Source organism: Sarcophilus harrisii, chromosome 2 (assembly GCF_902635505.1).
Source record: "Sarcophilus harrisii chromosome 2, mSarHar1.11, whole genome shotgun sequence".
NCBI classification, from domain to species: Eukaryota; Metazoa; Chordata; class Mammalia; order Dasyuromorphia; family Dasyuridae; genus Sarcophilus; species Sarcophilus harrisii.
Window position 1 is genome coordinate 168,076,378 of NC_045427.1, and position 25,885 is coordinate 168,102,262.

Consider the following 25,885-nt stretch of genomic DNA (forward strand, 5'->3'; position numbering starts at 1 on the left):
GCATTTATGAAATGGCTAACTGGAATTAAGATCCCTTTCAGCTTTTAATAGTTTGTGATCTCTTGAATCATAAGCCATGTCATATAGTAAAGGTAACATCACTTATAGAATTTACCCTCATAACTTTAGATTAATAAATGTGGAGCTCAAAGTGAGCCAAACAGTGAATGTTTCTTTTTCACTAATTATTTTTTCCTTCTCTGAGCTTATCAAAATCCTTTGCTTTCAGAGAGCTTAGCTATTTACCATGAAAATGTTCAGACCATATGAGTTATGTTAGTGTACAGTACAGTTAGTGTACATTAATTTTTGTAGTTTATCCCTGCCTTCTAAATTCATTTCTGAAAGACGTAATGTTATAAATCATTTCACAGATTAGACTGAAGCTCATTCAGTGCTACTTTGCATTCACATTTGTAACCAAGGGAAGAGTCTGCTGTTCTGGGTGTTTTTTGGTGGGGAGTTGTTTTTAGTTTTTTTGCCATAGTATATTTATGAAATGTATGATTTATTAGAAGTCATTCTTAAGTTGGTTGTTTTAAGTGTTGTACTTTAGATTATGCTCAGTTTTGCAAACATTTTTAACTTTCTTCCTTTTCTGATTTCTCTTTCATCTCAATTATGAAGCATTATTGTGTACATTGAGACGTAAAAATAACTATAATTATTCTTTTGTGTTTTCCAGCTGTCTCATGTAACTGCACTAAAATCACAACAGTTCTTAAATGGTATGTAGCAGCACTGAAAAAAAATGATTAATTTAAAATTAACATTTATATTTTATTTCTAATTTGAATTAGAATTTTTAAAGGTAAAATTTTACATTCTTTATATGTCAGTCCAGACATACATTTAAATTAGAATTTTTAAAGGTGAAATTTTACATTCTTTATATGTCAGTCCAGACATATATTTAATGAAGAACAAAAACTTAACTGTTTCACAGAATCATAGAATATTAGAGTTTTGTAACACTACTATCTTCTGGTTCTCCTGCTACCTATCTGACTGCTTCTTCTTAGTCTCCTTTGCTGGATCTTCATCTAGGTTATGCCTATTAAATAACTGTGGTTTATCCCACAGGGCTTTGTTCTGAGTCTTCTTCTCTTTTCCCTTTATACTCTTTTGCTTAATGGTCTCATCAGCTCCAGTGGATTTAATTATCATCTCTATGGTAGTGAATCTTAAATCTTATCCAACCCTAATCTCTTGACTGACTTCAGTCTCACATCTTCAGCTTCCTAATGAATATTTCAAACTGAATATGCCATAGAGATTTTGAATTCAACATGACCAGAACTGAACTCATTATGTCTCTTCTCCCTCACCGCAATTCCTCACCCCTTTTCTATTTCTATTGAGAGTACTGCCATCTTCCCAGTCACCCAGGCTTAGTACCTTGGTTTTAGCCTTGATTTCTCACTTCTTTCAACATTCTTCCCCATACTTAATCAGTTGTCACAACCTGTTAGTTTTATGTCTCTTATAAAAGCCTTCTTTCCTAAAGCAGGCCTTTATCATTTCATACTTGTATTGCTATAGTCTGCTGATTGATCTGCCTGCTGAAAGTCTCTCCTGAATAGATTTATTCTTGTACTTAGCTATCAAAATTATCTTCCCAAAGTGCCAGTCTGACCATATCAGTAGCTTAGTAACCTACCATACTTCAGGATGAAATATAAAATCCTCCATTTCACATTCAGAGTCCTTTATAACCCTTTCCCCTCCTCCATTTCACATTCAGAGTCCTTTATAACCCTTTCCCCTCCAAATACCATTTATATTTTCCTACACCTTTCTCTACTTTGCCACATACTCTGTGATCCCGTGGCACTGCCTTCTTTGCTGGTTTCTTAAACAAGCCATTTTATCTTCTGACTCCAGTCATTTTTACTATCTTCTGACTCTAGACATTTTTACTGGTCAACCCTCAAGCTTGAAATATTTTTCCTCTTGAACTCCAATTCCTGGCTACATTGAACCTTCTACAGGAGGACTTTTTCCAGTCCTGTTTTTTTTTTTTTGTTTGTTTGTTTTTTGTTTTTTTTTTAGTGCTTTTCTACTGTTAATTATTCCAATTTATCCTATGTATAACTTGTTATTACTTAGCCGTTTACATATTGTCTCCCTCATTAGGTTGTTGATTCATCAAGAGCAGGAACTGTCTTGTACTGTTTTCTTTATGTCCTAAAGAGTTTATACAATGCTTAACACTTAGTAGGTACTTATAAATGTTTATTGACTGATTCTATTTAAAAATATGTTAAACTACTGAATTTTTTCTAAAAATAACTATATATAAGTTATACCACAAAATATACAAATAGTCATTGAGTCACAGTATTAGTCCTGATAGGATCTTTTATATATATAAATTTCCTTATTCCATAGATGAGGAAAATAAGATTGTAAGATTCAAGTTTCTTGGCTTTATTCATAGCCCAAAACTATATAGTTAGTGGTAGAGATGGGAATAGAATCCAGGTTTCCTTACTTTCTTGCCAGTAGTCTTTTTTTTAACATTGTATTCCTTCTTTGTATACAAGTGGATATTTATCAGATATTAGAATCTATTTTTCATAAATGTTTTAGAAAATAAAGTCTAGGGGTGGGTGGTTATATGTGGTTTTTAAAGATTTTTGAGTATTATATTTGTGAATTAAATTTACTGTATTATCCTAAAATATCTATAGAAAAAGGGGACTTGGTTGTGGGATTTTATTTCTTTGTCATTGATAAGTTTATAAATTTAATTTTCAGCATCTTTAAGCATGGAAGAAAATTATATCTCTGAAAATCAACCATTCCCTTCTCTCCAAATGGTAAGTACTTTGCAAAGCTATACTTATAAAAAGAATAGCCTTAAAATTTTTATGTTGAATAATTCTTATTGGTATAAAAATGTTATATTTTACTTTGAATATTTCTGTCTGATTCCATATTAATCATATTGAAGTAAATAAATTTAAGTACTAAGCAAGTTCTTGAGATAAGCAACTTTATTTAGTTTTATAATCTCCAGTGTGCAGTAATACTGAGACCGTTGTAGCTAGTTTAGAAATATTTGTTGAATTATTATTAAAAATAGGTTGATGAGTTTTTAAAATGTGCCATTTAACAGCTGGGAAGAAGAAGCTTTAATATTCAACAGAGATCTGTATTCTTTGTACTCATGATTCACAAATCTGTTTTATCAAGGCCTAGTTTCCATTATCATCCCACCAACCACTAACTTTACATGATCTCTTAAATTCAATATGTCCAAAACAAAATTTATTGTTGTTATTATCCATTTGATTGTGAGCTCCTTGACAGGACTTTTTTTTTTTTTTTTTTTTTTTTTTGCTTCTCTTTGTATGCTTACTACATAGCACAGTGCCTTCTCCACTCAGCCATTACCCTAATTCAGGACCTCATCTCCTCTTGCTTCTAGTTGGTCTCTTTTATTCCTATCCCTCCTCACTTCAATCTATCTTCTACTTAGCTGCCAAATGATTTTTCAGAAACATAAGTTGGACCATAAGAAATCTTCTAGCTTCTCAGTCAGGATCAAATATAAACTCTTATCTTAAGTAGTCAAAGCTCTTCACAACCTGGACCCTTCTTAATTTCCCAGGTTTTTCATGCTATAACCCAGTTTCATTGATTTACTTGTTTATACACACTATCACCTGTTGCTGTGCTTTTTACACTTCTAATCTCCCATGTCTGTAATGATCTTACTCCTCACTTCTGCCTTGGGATCCTTTAGCATCTATCTTTCAAGGTTCAGCTCAAATCCCAACTTTTGCAGGAAATCTTTTCTTGTTCCCTTCAGATTCCTATCTAGCACCTTCCATTTAAAATTACCTTCCATCTGCTCTATACAAACATATCATGTATATTTGAATATATATGTCACACATATATAAGTATACAAATATGTATATATACACTCATACATGTAGACATATTTACAAATATCCTCATAATGGATCAAATGAGGTAATGTCTAAATTGCTTTGAACAACTCTAGTCCTTCAACATGAAAACCCTTTAATAATTCAGCTCTTATGTCAACCTAAGTCTTCTTTTTTTAGGGTAAACATCTCCATTTCAATTTATGTAGTCTCCTATGGTGTGTTTCCAAGGTTTTTTTTTCTTCCTGGTTGCTCATTAGAGGAAATACTTATGGCTACTATAAATTTGTAAGCAAATTCTTTCTAAATTCTCTCTCTTTTTTTTTTTTTCCCTTTGGGTGTGTGTGTGTGTATGCTTGCATGCATATATACATATTTAAAAAAAAAAAAACCCAAAAAACAAGTTTGTTTGAGTCCTGAGAATTAACAATGATAAGAGGGTTTTTTTTTTTACTAATTTTTTTTTTTTTTTGGTGATAATAAAAGGCAGTTGCTGGGTAAATGAAGTGAATTGGCAATAAGGCCCAGTGGTTGACATAGAGGGATATAATTGGATTAATAGTATAATGTTTCTGAGTTATTAAAAGGAAAATACAAGGCAGATATGAATAGTTGTGGGTTCTGGTAACTGAATTTGATATAGTTAAACAATAACAAAGATGGTAGTGAACATTTTTTGTGAAGATTGTATTTTTGTGGCAATTCTGCTGTGACTCTAGTGGTCTTGATGCTACCTTTTAAATCTTTTTGCTTAATTCAATTTTAATATTATTTACCTATTAAATGTATTGTACTGAATACTCATGATAATAACAATAATATTTATAATTTATATAATGCTTTAACATTTGTCAAATGCCTTGAATTATAAACTAGTTTCTGCCCTCTAGGAGCTGGGGGAAGGTATAAAATGGGCAGCCGGATGATGCAATGGATAAAATGAATAGAACAATGGGCCTTGAGTTAGGAAGCCCTGATTTTAAATCCAACTTCAGACATTTAGTAGCACTATATGATGCTGAATAAATCACTTAAACTTTTATTTACCTGTTTTCTTAACTATAAAATGAGGAAAATAATAGTACCTATGCCTTCTGAAGTTGTTCTGAGAATCAAATTAATTAATATTTCTAAAGCACAGTGTCTGACATATACTAGGGGCTTAATAAATGTTTATTATGTTTAGAATAAACATTTATTCTATACCTCACCCCCCTTTCCTCATTCTCTTACATACATGAATTAAATATATGCAAAGTAATTTCAAGAGAGAGAGTGAATTAATATCTGGGATGGTAGGAAAGAATCACATTAAAAAGAGATTGGTACGTGCATTTTGAAGGAAACTAATATTCTAAAAGATAGAAGTCAATAGAGAACATAATGTTAGTCATAAAGTTCTTTCTTCTTTGTTGAGACATGAGGAAGGATGTGGCATAGAAAGTATGAGTAGAATGAATAGGTGGAGAATATGATGGAAAATATGTGGAGAATATGATGGAGAATCTCCTTAAGTAAAGAAAACTAAAATGACTACCAGATAGTAGTAAAAACCCAATTGATGGGGCTGCTAGGTGATGCAGTGGATAGAACAGCAGCCCTGAAGTCAGAAGGACCCAAATTCAAATCTGGTCTTAGATACTTAACACTTCCTAGCTGTGTGACTCTGGGCAAGTCACTTAATCCAAATTGCCACAGCAAAAAAAAAAAAAAATTGATGTTAGAATATGAATTAATAATTTACCTGCTAAGTAAAATTATGACTTTTGCCATTAGCACTTTTAATAACTTCTGAGTGAAGCAGAGAAGGTTGAATGAGTACTGAGAATAAGAATTTAAATTCGGTTGGACATAACTGATGATCTGTTGCCAAGTGATAATCCATTAGGCAGTAAGGTGGTGGTACAGTGATAGAACATGTAACCTGGAGTCAAGAAAATCTGACTTCAAAACCAGCCTTAGACACCTTTAAACTGAAGGACTGTAGACAAGTTACTTAATCTTTCTTTTCTTCAGAATCATCATCTGTAAAATAGAAATCAAAGCATCTACACCCTAGGATTGTTGTAAGGATAAATGAATTATTTACAAAACTCTTTATAAACCTTACAGGCCTATATAAATGTTGGCTGTAATTATATAAGCCCAGTAAAAATTGTACTTGCTGTAGCATAAAATTTAAAATAATATTTTAATTTTTTTTCTATTCTTTTTTACAAATTTCTTTTGGTAATACTTATTTTTCTTTATCCTATATTCTCCTACTTAATCTTTTAGGTTTTAGAGGCTTTGCCAGAGAATGTTGGGTTTAACATTGAAATAAAATGGATTTGCCAACAAAGAGTAAGTAAATTTCATACCTTTATAGTCTTTTGGTTATATTTGCAATGTCATAAGTGATTATTGTGCAAGTGGAGTTATTTTATTTTAGCATAAAGAAAATATATTGAACTTCTTTATTAATGTACACAATAATATATTGGTATATTAATAACTGTACTTAAAACATGACACATTTTCCATTAGTGTTTATGTCAGAGCTGGTCTTAAACAAGATTTATATTCAATTATCCTTAAGGTCTTTCACCACAGTTTGACCACAGCCTAAGTTGCAGAACTTGGCAAGGAATTAATCACTAACAAATAAGTCGCTCATATTACAAAATACCTTTATTCATTTCCATGAATGGGAAATTGAGTATCATGATATCCAAAAAGAAAGATAAACAGGAAAATGTTTTGTTCATTGTAGCCACTTGGAAATTTTTAAACATCCGTTGGTTATTTGACCTACTATACATGTAAGATTGATGGTGGTTATCCTAATAGGTGCTTAGGTGCTCAATATTTCTAGACTAATATTACATTTACAGCACACTTCAGTGCTCTCTAGACTCCTGAAAATGTTTGCAGTATTTCAAATAACTTTTGATAACATTATGTGAGTATTTGTTGGGTGTGTGTGTGTGTATGTATGTGTGAGATAAGAACCAATGAGTGATGAATATACCTTGTTATTTTTTTAAAATAAAGTGAAAAATGTGACTGAACCCTTAGGAAATATGAATTGTTCTAATTTAGTTCAACATACTTTTTTCATTTAGGATGGGATATGGGATGGCAATTTATCAGCATTTTTTGACATGAACATGTTCTTGGATATAATTTTAAAGACTGTTTTAGAAAAGTCTGGAAGTAGAAGAATTATATTTTCTTCATTTGATCCAGATGTCTGCACAATGTAAGTAAGATAATTCTTACATCATAATTTTAACCCCAGTTTGGTGGAAAGCTAAACCTTCCTTTTCTGTTCCTCCACATTTTCTCAATTTTTTTTGTTTGGGGAAATAAATACAAATGGAAACAAATGAAAGGAAGGAAAAATGAAGAAAGTCGAAAGTATCTCTAAAAGATTTTGCATTTGCATTGTAATTAAAACCACCAAAAAAAGCAGTGTAATACTTTTCTAATGAAACAAATATAAGCTATATTTGTCACCTGCTTTACCTCCTCCCCTCCAAAAAAATATCTGGCTTAAATAAAGCCTGAGTGTTGCATATTAGTAGTACTGTTTTTCATATACATCTAAATTTATTGTTTTGGGAATACCGCTATAGCGAGAGTAATGGATTAGAATGTCTGAAATGAGATGAAAAGAATGGATTCTGAAGGAATGAGATGAGAAGAGGGAGATACATAATGTTCTCATTATGATTAAAGAAGAGTTTCAGCATTGAAGAACATAAAAGTAGAGTAGTTGTTATTGATGATGATCTCTTAAGCTATAACCATTTCAGAAATGACTAAGATTGAGCAAAGATACAGTTCATATTGAAGGCTTCAAGTGTGAGAGCAAGATTAAGGATAGTAAGGAAGACCAAAATAAATTACTTCATAAAGGAAAAAGGATAAGCGGGTCTTCAAGTCACATGAGCAAAGATTTAAATAGGATAATGTAAGTGAATGGAGTTATGTTATTTAGCAGCCAATTGAAGGCAATAAGTTCACTTTTAAAATACTGAATGAAGTCTGTCTTTAAACTCTGATTTAAACTCTGAAATTTCCCCTGTGATAACGTATTTTTCCTTCTTTATTTCATGCCTATATATCTTCACTTGCCTTTTCTTTCCCATTCCTAATAAAGACCAACCTTTTTCTCTAGCCTTTTCCTGGTGTTTTCTCTACTAATTATTCCTTTCATTTACTCCATTGTGATTTATTTAGTCCAAGTGATTAGTCTATTTCTTCTTTTAACAGCTAACTTTCTAGAACATCATCTCACTTAGGTTGCCTACCACCTAATCATTTAACTTTTTCTATTCTGATTTCTGGGAATATCTTCTTTCCAAGAAATATTTTAACTTCTAAATGCTTTTTCTCTCCTTTCTGTTCCTTATCTCCCTTCAGCTGTAGATAACACTTTTTCAGGAATCTTCATTCATTCATCATTCCTAACAAAGTATATCCTCCAATCTGTGTAATCTTTTAAGTGGCTCCTCTTATCTTCATTTAGTGATCTAACTTAACCTCCATTGGTTTAGTTGTTATTTTTATATAATCAGACCTAAATATAACTATCCCTTATTAATTGCTTTGTATTACCAGTTATCTAATTGCTGACCATTCCATTGGCATTTCAAATTTGCCATATCCAAAATGAAACTAATCACCTTTCTGCCTAAATCCCACCTTTTCTGAAACTTTTTGGTGAAGATCTTTAGCCACATAGGATCATATCTTCATTTTTTCACATTTCCTTAGTACTTCTCTTTCCTACACTTCATTTACCTACTTACAGAATCTCAGAGTTGGATAGGATCTTAGTGGCCATTAAGTGCAGCCATACCTAACCAACTAACCAGCAGTCAATAAGTATTTACTTTGTACCAGAAAAGTTCTGGCAATTCAGTTAAGAGGCAAAAACAACTTAATCCCTCCAAATTTTCCTCTACATATCTCTGACACTTGGTACACTTTGCTTTAAAGGCCTATTGTCCTTACCTTATATGAGGCCATATTTTTCTTACATTGACCTAAAACATCTCCTTTTTGCATTTTTTAATCTGTTTCTCCTATTTCTTCATTTTTAGACCAAATAGAACAAGTTTTTATTTATTACTTGTGTGCCAACATGAGATTCTTTGAAGATAATAATCATGTTCTTTCTAAATCTTCTCCTCTCCATGCTACAATTCCTATTTTCTTCATTTCCTCTACATTTCCATTTGATCTGGTCTATGTCCTTCACAAATTTTAGTTGTCCTTCTACATATATTCTCTGACTTACAGTTTGACCTAGGGAGAATATAGCAGTTCCTATTGGCTCCTTACTAATGCAGCCTAAGATTGCATTAAAGTTGTTGCTTGCCATATCATACTATTGTCTCATTGAGCTTACGGTTCATTGAAACCTCCTGACATTAGGTATGCTCTAATGGGGAGGGAAAAAGGTGTGATAATTGAGCCATGAATGAATGTGCTAGCATATTCTACTTGTACACTGTGCATGCTTATTTCCTCTAATCTTTTCAGACAAGTGTGTCTAATCACATCTCTCCTATATTATACTTGTGAAGTTAATTTTTTGTACTTAATTTCAACAAGCATTTAAATGTCAAATTGGGAAGAACAACAGGAAGACCCCTGTATAAGGGGCAATACATGAATTACAGATAAATAAATTGGACCATAATGATGTCAGGATACCCTTGAGAGGAGGGCATCAAGAATAGGGAATTGTCAGTTAATGTTAAAGGCTACACAAAGTCCAAGAAGTCTTGAAAGAGATAATCAGATTTAGCGGTGAAGACATAACTGGTAATTCTAGAGATAGCAGTTTTAATCAAGTAGCATAGTCAGAAACTGGAAAAGAAAGGATGGAGAAGAAAAGTGAGTCGCAGATCATAAGTAGTATTTTTTTAAGTTTTGGGGGGTGGATGAGATATAATACATATATTTATCTCTGTTGAAATTCATCATAATTTAAGTATAGTATTTTAGCCTTTCAGAATCTTTTTGAATCCTGTTATACAGAATATTTACTATCCCTCTCAGTTTAGCATCATCGGTAGATTTGAAAAGTATTTCATCCTTGTTTTAATCTTAGCTATTCATTAAAATGTGAAATAACAATGGATCAAACACAGTCTGAGACAATCCATTGGAAAGCTTGCAAATTAATGTTGGATCACTAATTTTTCCCCTTTTGTTTGGCCATTCAACCAGTTCAGAAATTAGTCAAATAAATGATAAATACCTTCTGTGTGTCAGGCACAGTGCTAGGTATACAAAAAGAAAAATGTTTAGTTTCTTAAATTTTAGTTACTTAAAAGAACATTCTCTTAGTGAAGGCAACATGCACGCATATAAGTATGTACAAAATAAATACAAAGACAATCCTGGGAGAGGGGCAGGTCCTAGAAAATTGGGAGAAATTAGGAAGGGTTTCATATGAGAAAGGTTACAGCACTTGAGGTGAGCTTTGAAGAAAACTGGGGAATTCTAAGACGTAAAAGTTAGGAGGAATGCATGTTGACCATGGGAGATAATAGCCAATGCAAAGACATGGAAATGGGAGAGAATGTTTTATGTTATGTGAAGAGCAACAAAAAGGCTAGGCTGAATGGGCTATAAAGTTTAAGGGAAAAAAAAAAAAATATATATATATATATATATATATATATTTGAATGAGGACTGAGGAGGACTTTAAAAGCCATCAGAGGAGTTTATTTGATTCTAAAGGCAATACGGAGCTCACTGAGAAGGGCAGGGTCATGGTAATGTTTATAATTTAAGAAAATTGTTTTTATGGTTGTATGGAGAATAAATTGTATTTGAAATAAAGAGGTCATGTAGGAGGCTATTGCAGTATTTCAAGAGAGAGGTAATGAGGGCCTGAGCTAGATTTGTGACCCTATGAGTCAGACTTATGTGAAAGATTAGAGGTAGACATAGTTTGGCAATTGGTTTGTTATATGGAGTGAGGTATAAAGTAAATTGTTGAAGATAATGCTAGCATTGAGGACTTCAGTGATAGGAAGGATGGTAGTGATAGGAAGGATAGATGGTGAAGTCCTCAACAGAAGTAGGACTAAGACTAACTTACTATATATACTTTATTATAATTTAGCCAACATTTATCTTTTTTTATAAGAATATATTTCAGCAAAGTATTTAAAAGTCTAAAGTTAAATAAAAAAAAAAAATAGACATGAAGCTAGTTTTGAGGAAGAAGCATGTCCCAAAGAAGTCATGTTGGCTCTTTAAATCTTCATTTCCCTTTTGATTTAGTGATGTTTCTTAAGAAAGCTTTAACTATATATGTAAGTGTGAGTAGTAGTGCCTTGAATCTTGATCTCCTGTGGGCACAGCATGTTTTCTAAAAAAAAAAAAACAAAACTGCTGAGGGCTGAGTCTGGAGTCTACTGTTTGCACTGAAGGAGCCACTTCCATCTCTCCCAGCACAAGACAATTTCTATGTCTCGCTGCTAGTCCAATCTCCTAATTGGGATATGGAAAACCTAGTACAAAGAAGAACTCCTTCCCTCTGTCTTTAAAACCTCCCATGTCCTGCTATACCTTTCTTTTGAGGGTAGAGGAGTGGCATCCTCCAGTCAATGATAAACATTCTCATACCTGGTCAAAATTCTCACATCCAAATGATTCTAAACTCCTGATGATTCACATCAAAAATCCCATTACACACCTCCTGCCACCCGATGCCTCACTCCTAGTCTCAATTTTTGTATCTCTGTGTTATAAACAAGCCTTCCTTAAATTTTTTCTTCTCTCACTTCTTTTGTCTACTAGTGATTAAAACTAAGACTTGTCTCCCCTCAGATGGTACAGCCTCCCTGCCAATCCTTTTCATGGTAATTGTATCTTCACTTAACTCTCCTCAGCCCACTCATCAAGCAGGGGAGAGGAAATACCCTCTTCTTCTCCCAAGTTCTCCCCAATACTTTAATCATTTAGTAGTCTTGAGGTACATGTGACTCAGTCAAAATTGTAATATCTTGTTTACAAAACCTCAAATCACTCTTTCCTTCCTCAGAGAATTTGGTACATGCTTACAGTTTTTGATTATTGCCATTATCCACAAAGGTACCAGCTCCATATTCAAAAATTCTGAAATCCTCTTCTCTTCATCTTTGTCATGGCTTCCAATCCCTTGACCTCTCAGGAATCTCTGGACCATCTCTCCCTGTACTTACCACCCTTTCTTCTTCTTTTCTTCTCTTTATCTTAACCCCAGAGTGAACCATTTCAACTCTACACTGTCATCTCTCTTGAATCTCTAGCCTTATCATATTGTCAATTACATCTAGCCAAACCCCAGTCTTCATCACTCCTGTTATTCACTACTTTTGTTCTACGCATATGATGCTGAATGTTCTCAGTCCTCATTCTTCTTGACCACTTTATAGTCTTTGACAATGCTGATCACTCTCTCTTTGATTTTCTTTTCTCATGGTGATCTCCTTCATGTTTTCTTTTCTCTAGACTGATAAAACACCCCTTTTCCCTGATTCTTTATTTACTTATCTGACCATTGTTTCTATGTCTCTTTTGCTGGATTCTCATTCAGATCACATCCTCTAATCAGAGGATTCTGATTAAGGAATCCCTTAGGATTCCCTTCTGAACCCTCTGTACTACTTCAATTGGTGACTTCATCAGTTTCCAAACTTTAATTACCTTCTCTATGCTGATGATTCTCAAATCAGCCTTTTGCTGACTTCTAGTTTCAAACCAAGTGCCTTCAGATATTTCAAACTGGATATCCAGTAGACATTTTAAACTCAGACCATCCATCACACGCACCCTCCCTATTATTGTAGAAGGTAACATCATCTTCCTGGTTCCTCAGGCTTGCCACTTGAAGTTATCCCTGACTCTTCTTTATCACCTATATTCAAGGACTATTATTTCACCTTTGCAACATGTCTTAAATATGCTCCTTTCTCTCTCTGACACTGTCATCACTTTAGTGCATGCCTTCATCCTCTCATGTTTAGGTTATTGCAGGGTCTGATGATAAGTCTCCTGCTGCAAGACTCTCCTAACTCCAGTCCATTTACCAATTAAGTTTATTTTCCTCAAGCATAGGTCTGATTATGTCACAACATCACCCCCAATAAATTTCAGTGTCTGGTTCCTTTTTGCCTTCGTATCTGGGTCCTTTTTGCCTCCAAGATCAAATATAAATGTTCAACTTCTGAAAGCCCTTCTTCATTAAGTCCACTTTTCTAGTGTTCCTCTTGTACTTTATTTCCCAACATGTACTCTTGAATCCAATGACACTGACCTCCTGGCTATTCCACAAAGAAAACATTTCTGTCTCTCAGCTCTGGGCATTTTCTTGAAGTACTCTTCCTTATTTTTTTGTGACTGCTGAATGACCTGACTTCATGTCTCAGGGAAAACCTTGCCTTCTACAGGAACCCTTTCTTAACTCCTCTTAATTGTAGGGTCTTCCTTTTGTTAAATTACTTCCTATTTTGTGTATTACTTTTTATATATTGTTTTACATATTGTCTTCCCCATTAGATTATAAGTTCTTTGAAGTCAATATTTTGCCTCTTTTTGTGTCCCCAGAACATAGCATAATGCCTGAATTAATACCAGGTGCTTGATGTTTATTGATTGATTATGTGCCTTCTTGTCCTGTGACTTGATCATGTCCTCATATCTCTACAAGGAATCCTCTCAGTAAACTAGAAGGCTTCCTCAGTTGTTGATGTTAAGTAGACACTACAATCAAAAGTTTGGAGATAGTGACATAGTGGATTAATTGGAGAATCTAAATTCTCCAATTTAGAGACTAAAGCAGGGTCACCAAAATAATAGACTATTGAAATAGACAAGAGTGAAGAATTGAAAACTTTATATTATTAATGTGTGAGTAAAGAAAGGAACCAAAGATGCTGTCTTACAGCTTGAAGATATTGTCATGTACCCTCTGTTTTTTTTAATTTCCAATCAAGATATCTTGTCTTACTATTTGATAAATGTTAAATGTCTGTTACAGGATTCGACACAAGCAAAACAAATATCCTGTTTTGTTTTTGACTCAAGGAAAAACTGGTGCTTATCCTCAACTCATGGATCTAAGATCTAGGACAATTTCCATTGCAATGAGTTTTGCACAGTTTGAAAATTTGCTGGTAAGTTAAGGTTCAATTTTAAGGGGTTTGAGAGAAAAAAATATCTAAAATAATCTTAATTTAAATTAACTCTGACTGGAAAGTACTTGAATAAGAATAATTAGGATTTCTATTATGCAATTCAAGTAGAGAAAATTATAGACTTAAGTGTATAATGAATATTTTTATTTCTTATTATTAACTTTTTTCTTTCTAGGGAATAAATGCACATAGTGAAGAACTTCTTAGGAATCCATCATATGTTGATGAAGCTAGATCTAAGGGCTTAGTAATATTCTGTTGGGGTGATGATACCAATGATCCTGAAAACAGAAGGAAGCTGAGGGAATTTGGTGTTCATGGCTTAATCTATGACAGGTATTACATGTTTTGTGGAAAATTTCCCTATAACTTAATCATAGTTTCTTATATTGAAATAAGTTTAAAAGCACAATTAAATATATATTTTGTTTTAAGGTATATCTTTTGTGGTCATTCTACCAAGGTTAGAATAAAATATTCTACCTATGAAAAGAAAGTGTTGCCCAATCTAATGAACTTAGAGTATGAATTGGGGGAGGATTTTTAACTTTTTTAATGTTTACTTCGTATATGGATTTAGATTCTGTTAAAGTCCAAAACCTGAAGTTTCCAATACTTCATTCAGTGTAGAATAATGGAAATAGAGGAAAAAGTTTAATAAACCAGTAGAAAGTCAACATTTGTCATATTTGAGATGCCAAGAAGGCTATTTAAAAAGAATCAAGATTATTGGTGGCTTCAAAAAAAACTTTTAGAGAGTATACCTACTATTTTCAGAAGCTGCTACTTCTCTCAAGTCATATAACTTTCTGTTAACAACTATCATGAAGCTTATAAGAAATTGACAAGTATTGGTAAAGTTTAGAATCTTTTTTGCAGTATAGAGTTTAACCTGTTATTTGATGCATTGCTACTGAGTATATTTGAATTTGCTAAAGGGAACTAAATATCCTAAAATCTTAGAATTATAGACTTTTCCTTCAAGAAAATATTTTTTTTTAATTTCCTGAAGTATTTATAATTGAGTTTTACTAAAAGTTGTTAATGCAAATCATTGTCATAATGGTTTTATTTGTCTTTGTTTTTTACCTTTATAGGATATATGATTCGATGCCTGAACAGCCAAATATATTCCAGGTAGAGCAGCTGGAGCGTCTAAAGAAAGAATTACCAGAGCTCAGGAGTTGCACATGCCCCACTATTAGCCATTTTTCTCATGCACAGCATGTGTGTGTATGTAGGCCCCCCAAGGCTGCCAAATAGTACAGCTAACTTAAAAATGCTTAATTTTTTATTGCACAGAGAGGCCTTTTAAGGTCTTGTACTACTACTTGGGATATGTAGTTTTCATCATTCAGCACTGCTTATGCCTTTTGGTTTTCTCAGTCCAAATGAAGCAATAACTAAGTATTTTACTTATTACTATTTACTACAGTTCTTGCTAGAATTTCAAATATTCTTGGCCAGGTGTAATTACTAAAGTCTCCACTTATAAGAGAAAAAATAATTAAGTGGCTGTCGTAAACCTCAGGAAAAAAAAATTCACATTTTAAGCATTTTTAAATTAAAAGAGTAGCACTTTGGAATCTAAAGATATTAACATACCTGTTCTAAGTTTTTGTTTATGAGATCTAAGATGATTATCAGAAAATGACTATGCATTAATTATACCTGACCATGAAAAAAATAAGTACCTCAAATGCATGCATTTGCACTGGTGGTTCCCAATTGCACAAATATTTGTGCCATCTGTACATGTTTCTTATGTGGATTGTCATGCACATAAACCATTTTTGTTAAGTATGAATCTTGAGGCTGCTGCCATTTTCCCATTCTGCCAGATATATGCCTGTGTAAAAAGTCTTGGGGTAAAAAAGTGAATTTGTATAACATCTCTAATAGTTGTTTTGCATCAACTTGTCAGATTTTAAATGCAGCAGATACTTTAATATCTAATATATGAATGAGTCATTGAAGACATTTCTGCAGCTTAAAAAAAAAGTATTGCACATATCTTAAGTGAAACATCACATGATGTATAAATTCTACTGAATGCATGCTTCAGGTTTTAAGCATGGAATTATACATGTTTACCAAAAGTCCTTGCATCCTGTGGTGCTAGGTAAGTGTGAGAAGGTGATAAGGACTAAAATAAAAATTTTTTGTTGCCGAAAAATAAGCCTATTTGTAGGCAATTTAAATTTTGCTTACCATTTAAAGTGTGTCTTACTATTACAGACAGTTCTCGCTTTATGTGAATTCGCATTATTCAAATTCAACTGCCAGACAGTGGGACTCCAGAGCCTCAGGCAGCATCAGGGGCAGAGGGTGGGTGACAGGGTTCTCTGCCCCAGACACTGAAGCCCATGAGGGTTCAGGGGCCCAGGCACTGGGCCATGTGGAATTCTCCCAGTAGGAGGGGGAAGTCTGCAGAATGGTCAACTTGAGAACTGACTGTACCTATATTACATGCCGTCAGCTCTTGGGATGTGTATGTGTGTGTTGTGCGTGTGCGTGCATGTGTGTATGTTAGAAGTTGTCTCCAAATGAAATAATAAATGTCCTGAAATCTCAGCTCTGTATTCTTTGGTTAATATATATCATGTATAATTTATTCATAAATGTCATGTATAAGCTTTTCCTAAATATGTATGCATGTTCTTAGATTGATATTTCTAAGATTTTTTCATTGGTAGGAGATTGTTGAGACAACTGTAATTTATGAATCAAGTGTTACTATATGATAAATGACAGATTTATTTCATTATAAAATATTTCAAGAAGATACTGTTTTCATAGATTCTGTTTCATGGAAATTCTATGAAAGCAAGTTGAAAATCTGAGTGTCTGCCTCTGAAGGACATGTCTTACTTTGCACTTAGTTATTTTCTCTGTATTATTTGATGTCCAGGATTTATGCAAAAGAATATATTGACTACAGTTAAGATTCATTTAAAATTTAGAAAAAAAAAAAACTTAATTATAAAAGAAAAATTTGTTTTCATTATAAAATCTAAACATCCTATTTTTATTTATTAGCATTTTATAATTGGAAGTATTTTAAACAATTTAATTTTCTGTGAAGGGATTGCTATAAATAGTATTTAAAAATTGATTTGTACTTAAGGAAACTTTTAGTCAAGATTTTTTTTTTTCTTTTTTAATATAGCATAAAATTACCATGCCATAATTTAGCTTGGGTTTTTGGGTCAATAGATGCTTTTACTATCTGCTAGGCATACAAAGAAATCCAAAAACATGGTCTTTGTTCATTCCTTATGGGAGAAAACAGCATATAAAAAACTATGAATATAGAAACTATTTTCACTGTCAAGGTAATTTCAGAAATAAGGTACTAGCTGCTATGGAGATGAGCTTCAAAGACTTCCTTAAAAAGGTGGGCTTTGAGTAATCCTGAAGGAGGCAGAGATAAAAAGAAGTGAGAACATTCTAGGTATGGAATATATAACCTGTGACATGGAGTAAGGCAGTAGAATGGTGTTTGAGAGAAATAGCAGGAAAGTCAGGTACTTGACTGAAAGTGTATGTGGAAGAAGAGAATAAGCATTTATATAGCACTTGATAGCTATAATAACTGTACAAGGGAAGTGCTATTTTTATTCCCATTTTGCAATTGAGGAAACTGAGGCAGGCAGGTTAAATGATTTGCTCAGAGTCACATAACTAGTAAAATGAAACCAGAGTTTATTTCAGATCTAACTATACTTCAGAGCCAGAGGTACCAGCTGCTTCTCACAGAATAGTAAATAAAAAGACTGGAAAGATAGAAACAAGCCGGGTTGTAAAATGTTTGAATGCTATACATACCATTTTAATGTTTCATTTTGGAAATTACAGGGATCTATTGGAGTAGCAGTATTAGATTTTCCTAATCACTTTGGCAGAATCAGTGGATTATAGTGGGAGGAGACCTGAGACAGAGAGAGAGATTAACCAGAAAGCTGGTCATGATCCATGCATAAGATAGTAAAGACTTAGAACAGAGTTGCAGTTGTGTGAATGGAAAGAACAACATGTATAGGAGAGATGTGATAGTAGAAGCAAGGCCTGACAACATAATTGGGTATGTGTTATGAGAAAGGAATTCAGAATGAAAGATTGAAAAAAAGGAAGTATTTGAGGGAAAATGAGTTCTGTTTTGTTTATGATGAATTTGTAACTTATGTGATTCTTGGATTCTATTAATGAGTCATGTTGTTATGGGAAATGCTAAGTGGAAAGAAAGGAAATTAGGGAAAGAAGGGATATTGCAAGGATAGTAATTTTGCATTTATTCAGAATAGTTAAGTAGAATTAAAATCACTGTTACCAAATTTTTTTTTTTTTTTTTTTTTTTAATGATAGGACAGCCCTTTTCTAACACCAAATTTATGATTTCCTTTCTATGGGGTATATTCATTTGTACCTTTCTTTTCTCCTGTGTGCCTTCTACTATGGTAGGGGTTGGAGATGAAATCAAAAGTGAAAATGGCATTTGTCTCAAATGAGCTTATGTTCCATGAGGGAAGACAACATCATTAAATATCACCTCAGACACTACCTGTGTCATCTTGGACAAATCTATCCTTCAGTTCCTTTATTTCTACAAAGAAGGAATTAGACTTGGCTAATAAGATTTATTCCAGATTTAAATCTATAATCCTGTTTCTAGACACCAAGAATGTGTAAAATATACATGCTTAAATTTTTAGGAGGAAAGCAGTAGTAGTGAGTAGCCTTCTTTTGTAGGTGGTGGTGTTTGAGCTCACTTTAGAAGGAAGCTGGAGATCCATTAGGAAAACTGAAGCATTCCAGGTATGAAGATAGCTAGAGATGTGTCATGTATGAGGAATAATAAGAATCTTTTTGCCTCAGTTGTAGAGTTCATAAAGGAGATTAATTTGAATTAGACTATTAGGATAAATTTGGAGAAGCTTGTAAAAAGCTTTGGATACCAAGTAGGATTTTATATTTGATCCTCTTCATTATAGGCTTACTGTATTCCTGGGATTGTACCAAAAGAGGGTTTCTTCCTTAAAATTTGAGTTTACAATCTAACAAGGGAGACAATAGGCAAACAAATATATACAAAGCAGGCTATATACAGGATAAATAGGAAATATTAAAAGAGGGGATGTAGTAGAATTGAGGGGTTAGGGTAGGCTTCATATACAAGGTGAGATTTTAGTTGGGACTTTTAAAGTGAGAGGTGTCAATATTTGGAGCAGAGAAGGGAGAGCATTCCAGGCATGGGGGGACTACCAGAGAAAATACCTGCAGTTCAGTGTCTTGTTTGTGGAATACATAGGAGGCCATTGTCACTGGATCAGAGAGTTGGGGATTAAGATCTAAGAAGACTAAGAAGACTGGAAAGGTAGGAAGAGACTAGGTTATGAAGGACTTTGTTCCTGGAGGCAATAGTCACTGGAATTCATTGAATGACATAGTTGAACCTTCATTGGAGTAGGTAGGGACTTAAAGTAGACAAACCCATTAGCAGGCTTCTGCAGTATTTCAAGCATGAGATGATGAGGGATCTGCCCTAGAGTGGTAGCAGTATCAACGGAGAGGGAGGGGCATTTTCAAGAGATGCTGCAAATGTAAAATCAACAGTCTTTGGCATCATATTAAATATGGAAGCAAAAACTAGTGAGGAATCCAGGATTGGCTCCTAGCTTGGGATTCCTGAGGGATTGGGAGGATGGTGCTACCTTCTACAGTAATAGGAAAGATAGCTGGAGGTATGAGATTGGAGGTCAGCAGAGAGATTGGGGCAAGAAAATAGGGAGCCACTTGAACTTGCTGAACAGTGAAGTAGCACAGTAGGAATATACTTTAGGAAAATTGCTTGGATAATTGTATGGAGAATGGATTAGAATGGGGAGACTTGTAGGGAAAATAAATTACTGCAGTGTTCTAGATTTGCGAGGGGAGGAAAGTGGCTTTGTTCATGGAAAGGAGGTATATATGAGAAATACTGTGGAGGGAGAAATGGTAAAGTTTATTAATTGAATGGGTAGATGAGGTAATAAGAGTTGATGCTATCAAGACTATGGCTATGACTCTGAGTTTAATAGTAATAGGAAATTCAGAAAATGATTAAGCTTGGAGGAGGAATGTGATTTCATACATAGGTACAGATGGTTAAGGTAACCCTTCTTAGCTTTTGTAAATAGTCTTCATGAATTGCTATGGTTGAACAATTTCATCACATGTAATGATAAGCCTCAGATTGGTTCTCCTCTGCAAAAGTCATTGCTATATTTATAAAAGAACTTTTACACTTTGTAGCCTTGCTAGAGCTTGCTTTCTAATGGCATGGTAATCACGAATGTGTGGGAAATCAATAGGAAGCAGCATCAAAATGGAACTTTGGGAGTGAAATCCATACCAACTGACCTCTGAAATACTGAAATTTAACTTTGCCTAAAAAGTTAATTTTTTGAATTAGCCAGCTTTTTTGAAGATTTTGCTATTTCCTTAAATTTTAATTTGAAATGTTAAAATTTTCATTAAATACTTGAATTTTTCTTACTGGGATGAAAAGATATAAACTTGAAATAGCAAGCCTCCCCAGCTCTGAAACTAAAGGACAAATATAAATTTGAGAATAGATTTAATACATTGATAGTCTTATTTTGATTTGTTTAAAAATAAGATTTTTCCTCACCTTTGTGAAATTTTTTATTACTGCTGTCCTATCCACATTTCCTCACCACCTTTCCTCCACACCTCCTTCTACAGACCTTCCACAATCAGCCCTACCTACCTTTCTAACCTGGTTTTCTAATGCTCTGCTACAGATAATTACTATTCCAGCAAACTATCTTCTAATTCCCCAAAAAACTCCCAAATGTCTTTGTCTTATTTCACTCCCCTGTTTTTAATAGCCTGCCATGTTGGAGTAGGTATTCCAGAGGAGGAAAATAGTGATGGGTGTGCTTACTCCTACTAGTAGATATTTCAGTAGGTGAGATTTGATGTTCAAACAAAAAGAGGCACTTGTGTCATTCTACAATTAATGAAAAGGGGTTTACTTAGCCATTTAGTAGAAAGGATATTCAACAAGGATATATCAACACTGATAGAACAACCCCATTTTATTCCCAATTGGAAATGTATCCATTCAGCAGAGCCAGGTGTAGTGACTAGCAGTGTCTTAAGGTATTCATCAAGTAAGTCACCACCCTAGAGTGGTAGCAATATGAAAGGAGAGGAAGGAAATCGAAGTAGGTTTTTTATGCCCTTAGAGAAGCAAAATTCATGTCAGTATGAGTTCCAGGAAGCTGCATCTTTTCCCCAACATCAGTTAAGTTTTCAGGGAGAACTTTGCCACTTTTCAATAAACTTGGATAATGTAATATGGAATGAGTGGGGAACCCTCGTAGGGAATGATCCTATATAATAATGCCCCATGTTGCAAGGTCCTAAGACTCTTCCAGAGGAATTTACATTTAAATGCTTTTAGGACTTTTGCTGGATAATACTCAAATAAAACAATAAAAAATTTTAAGGTACAACACATAACAAAAAATAACATAAGCCAAAAAAAAAAAAAAAAATAACAAGCTTTCTTGAAGAAGCCATTAATAAAGAAAAAAATGAATAGAACAAAACCCAGCAATGCTAGGCTCTTCCTCTTATTTGCAGAGGAGTTAGTGGTGATATCTGGTCTTTGTACTTCACATTGTGTTTCCAGATGCAAGGCAGTGATGTGAGCAGGAGCAACATAAGGAAGATCAGGAATACCACAGATGACACCTCCAGCATGGTCAACAATCCTGTGTGAGGGTCAAGTCGTCAAGCACATAGAAATTTCTATGTACTAGGCACTGTGCTACAAAAATAGACACTACTCCCAAGAATCTGACATATAAATAAATGTGACAACATGCATACTAGGTATAAACAGGATAACACAATTGGAATTAATCACAAAGGAAAGGCATTAGCACTGAGGAAAATTGGAAAAGGAGATTTTAAGAGAAGCCGGGAGTCAGAAAGAGGAAGACCATTCCGGGTTTTGAGGACAATCAGTGAAAATGTCAGGAGATTGATGCCACTGTCACTGGATCATAAGACCACATGTAGGGAAATAAGGTGTAAGGAAAAAGGATGAAACCAGGTAGTGAAGATTTTTAAAATCCAAAAAGATTTTTTTTATCTTGGAGGTAATAGGGAACCACTAGTTTTTAAGAATGGAAGGAGATGGGGTTAGCTTGGGTTAATAGAGCATTTTTTTCATAGCTAAGTGGATGGACTGAAGTGGGAAGACACAAGAAAGACCAACCAGAAAATTATTGCAATAGTCTGGGTATTAAGGTGTTGAGACTGCTCTGGGGTGGCAGCAGTGTCAAGAGGAAGGAATGGGGCATATATGAGGGAATCATTAATTGATGGATATGAAGCAGTGAGAATGGAGTCAATATTTAAATTTGTGAACCTAGGTGACAGGAAAGATGGTGATACTTTAATAGTAGAGAAGTTCGAATAAGAAGAAGGTTTTTGAGGAAGATAAGCAAATTTAGACAACATGGTGCCTATGGGACATCCAGTTTGAGATGATAATGTAATCCAGAGTAAAATAATGAGAACACAAGATTGTGACTTAGGGGGCACTGCTAATAGTTGTGGGAAAAAAAATCCAGGAAAAGAAAAGGAGCAGTTCAACAGGTAGGAGCAGGTCCAGGAGAAAAACATTACTAAAATTAGAAAAGAATATAAGGAGAAGTGAAGAATTGACAGAAATTTTGCAAAAAGATCAAGAATTATAGATTAGGAAAGGCCATTAGATTTAACAGTTCAGAAATCATTGTTAACTTTCAAGAAAGCCATTTGAATTGAATAAATGAGGTCACAAGTCAGACTGCAAAGAGCAATGGAAGTGAGGACATTGACTAGTTGGCCTCAAGCTTAGCCATGAAAGAGTCAGGAGACGGGATTTGCCCTGACAGTAGGTGAAGACATCTAAATAATAGCAAATAGGAGGATGAGAGGAAAAAGCTCTTGGTGAATAGCCTAATTTTTTTCAGTGAAATGAAAGATAAGGTCTTTAGTTAAAAGGGTGGAAGAATTAGGTTCCTTGGACAAGATTATGGGGAATAATTAAATTAAGGAACTTTGAAGGTAAAGTATTTGAAGGAATATCAAAATTAATGTTTAAGTCCCCTAGAATGAGGCAGGAGTTGAAGATGAGAGGAAAAACTGTGAAATAGTCATTGGAGATTGGAAAATAATGATCAGAATCTTGATTGGATGATAAATATGATTTATAAAATGACTTGAGGTCACACAGGAACTAAGTTAATATTGAGGCACTTCGATTGTTACAAATCATATGGTGGTCCTTGACTCACTCATCCAAACCTTAGTGGCATTGGCAAAAAGACTGGTGCCTTCTACAAAAGCTAAAGAAGTACTCTCACCTTAATCCAGAGATTCAAGATTACCATGAAGTCTGCTGACATATTCCTACTCTTCTAGGTAAATATACATTCCCCATAATCATATAGTGACAATTTCACCTTTTCCATGCTGTTAGAAAACAAAGGACTTCCCAATAATACCATCCCAAGACCATTCTAGAAGAAAGAATTGCCAGTTGAGTATATGAACATATATTTTCCCAGGCATGTGAAGCCTTTAAAGTGACCAAACACCTTGACATCCAGGGTATTTCCCTGGGCAGGTATAAAAAAGGACCAGGGAGGGCCTACTGAGGGCTCTTTCCAATAGTCTATTATCAGAATCTTATCCGAGTCAAAAATAGGTGAACTGGGAAGTCCTTCCCCTTTCTAACTCCTGCTTATTTATCTTGAATAGTAGTGTATCTTATTTATACATAGTTGTTTGCATTTTGTCTCCCTGTTATAAATTGTAGGCCCCTTGAAGTGCAGGAAAATTTTTGCATATCTTTGTATTTCCAGGGCTTAGCACAGTGCCTAGATGTGGTAGACATTTCATAAATTGTTATTGCTTTCCTGGGTAGATTTCCCACAGACAGCACATCTTGGAGGTTGGAAACATATGGGCAGTCAGATGCATGTTAAGTTATTGATTAGCAAGGGTAAAACTCTTGCCCTGAAATGAGATGAGAGAACTATTTTGTGATGGCTCTCTAGTCTCACAGTCTGTTATTGCACTTCTTTCTTTGGCTCAAAATCCAAATGCTCTTTGTCTTTGCCATGTTTTCTAGTCACTCAACTTCTCAGTTTTTTCTTAGGTCATCATCATATTCAGTAATTTATCTTTTCTTCCCTTCTCCATCTGACATCTTACTGAACCCATTCAACTCTGCATTGTCCTTTAGGTCTTTTGCCCCAGTTCTTGCAATACCATATCCCAACCTTGGGTTACTCCCACTTTCCATTGCCTTACCTCTTACTCACAAGCTGGACAAAGCTGGAGAAAATCCTAAAACCATGTAATAAGATCCATTACAAATTTATGTTATGTAATCTCAAATGGACCCTCACTGTAGTAAAGCAGTCCTTTAAACTTCCCTAATCAACTCATTATCCTCTTTACTATAGAATTTTTTCTAGACCTTTTCCTCTTCTAATTTCCCATTGCATCCTTTTCTCATTCTGTCATCTGAGAACTTTGCCTATTTCCCTGAAAAAAAAAAATTGAGGTCATTTGCCAATAGCTGTTTCTTCTCTCCAACTCTACATCTTACATCTTTCAGATATGTTCTGCTACTTTTTCCTTCATCCATGTCTTATGTAAAAGTTAATCCTCCTCATTGTCAAGACAAATTCTTTTACTGCATAGGGGAACTTATTGTCAAATTTTCTCCAAAAAAAAAAAAAACTGCCCTCTATCATTCCCACTCTCTTACTAATGATCTTCAGTCTCTCTTCCCTACTGTATGGTTTCTTATTACTTACAAACACATTCATGTCTCTTCCATCTTCAAAAGCCACTCTAATTCTCTTTTGTGGCTAAACTGAGAAAGGCACCCACTTACCTCCACAACCTTTTTTTCTCACTTTTTTTTAAACCTCTATAATTTGTCTTTGGACCTCAACATTTAACAAATAATTTTCCTTAAAAAAAAAAAAAATCAGTATTCCAAACATCTGTTTTATTTTTTAAAAATATTTTTATTTCCAATTCCAAATTTTCTTTCTTCCTCCACACCTCCCTTACTCATTGAGAAGGCAAGAAATATATCTATTATACTATGTCATGCAAAACATTTCCAAAAAAAAAAAGAAAGAAAAGAAAATAATGTAGTTTAATCTGAACTCAGATCTGAATTCTATCAATTCTCTCTCTGGAGGTAGATAACATTTTTCATCATGAGTCCTTTGGAAATGTCTTGAAACATTGTATTTACAGTAGCTAAGTTTCATGGATAGTTATCATAATCAATATTGCTGTTACTGTGTATAACATTTTTTTAAGTTTTGCTCACTTCGCTTTGCACTAGTTCATGTAAATATTTAAGGGTTTTTTTTTAAATCATCCCTTTCGTCATTTCTTGTATCATAATAGTACTTCATTACAGTCATATGCCATTATAATTCTCTTTCCAAAATTACCAGTGATCTCAGAATTTCTAAGTCCAGTGACCTTTTCTTAATCCTTATCTTCCTTGGTCTCCCTACAGCCTTTAACTTCTGCTTTTGTTTAATACTCTTTTCTCTTTAGGTTTTTATACTCCTACTATGCTCTTGTTTCTTCTCCTGTCTGACTGTTTCTCAGTCTCCCTTGTTTGTTCTTCTAAATCATGTTCTGTTACAGAATCCTTCAGAGCTTTCTCTTTCCTGGACCCTTTTTTTCTTCTCTTCACT

At 34.0% G+C, this 25,885-nt stretch overlaps 1 protein-coding gene across 9 annotated transcripts in view; it reads left to right on the forward strand.

Moving 5' to 3' along the window:
* Positions 1-25,885, forward strand: part of GPCPD1 (glycerophosphocholine phosphodiesterase 1) — a 99,028-nt gene that overhangs the window by 57,755 nt on the left and 15,388 nt on the right. For 5 of the 9 annotated variants that reach the window (XM_023494679.2, XM_023494678.2, XM_023494680.2 and 2 more), the window contains 7 exons: positions 686-728; positions 2,761-2,822; positions 6,177-6,242; positions 7,004-7,140; positions 13,931-14,066; positions 14,263-14,423; positions 15,185-16,864. In XM_023494679.2, the coding sequence (XP_023350447.1) occupies positions 686-728; positions 2,761-2,822; positions 6,177-6,242; positions 7,004-7,140; positions 13,931-14,066; positions 14,263-14,423; positions 15,185-15,350 (771 nt within the window). In that variant the 3' untranslated portion in view covers positions 15,351-16,864. Of the gene's footprint in view, positions 1-685; positions 729-2,760; positions 2,823-6,176; positions 6,243-7,003; positions 7,141-13,930; positions 14,067-14,262; positions 14,424-15,184; positions 16,865-21,786; positions 23,571-25,885 lie in introns of those variants that run through there. The other 4 variants (XR_004231839.1, XR_004231840.1, XR_004231841.1 and 1 more) reach the window with 2 other exon arrangements.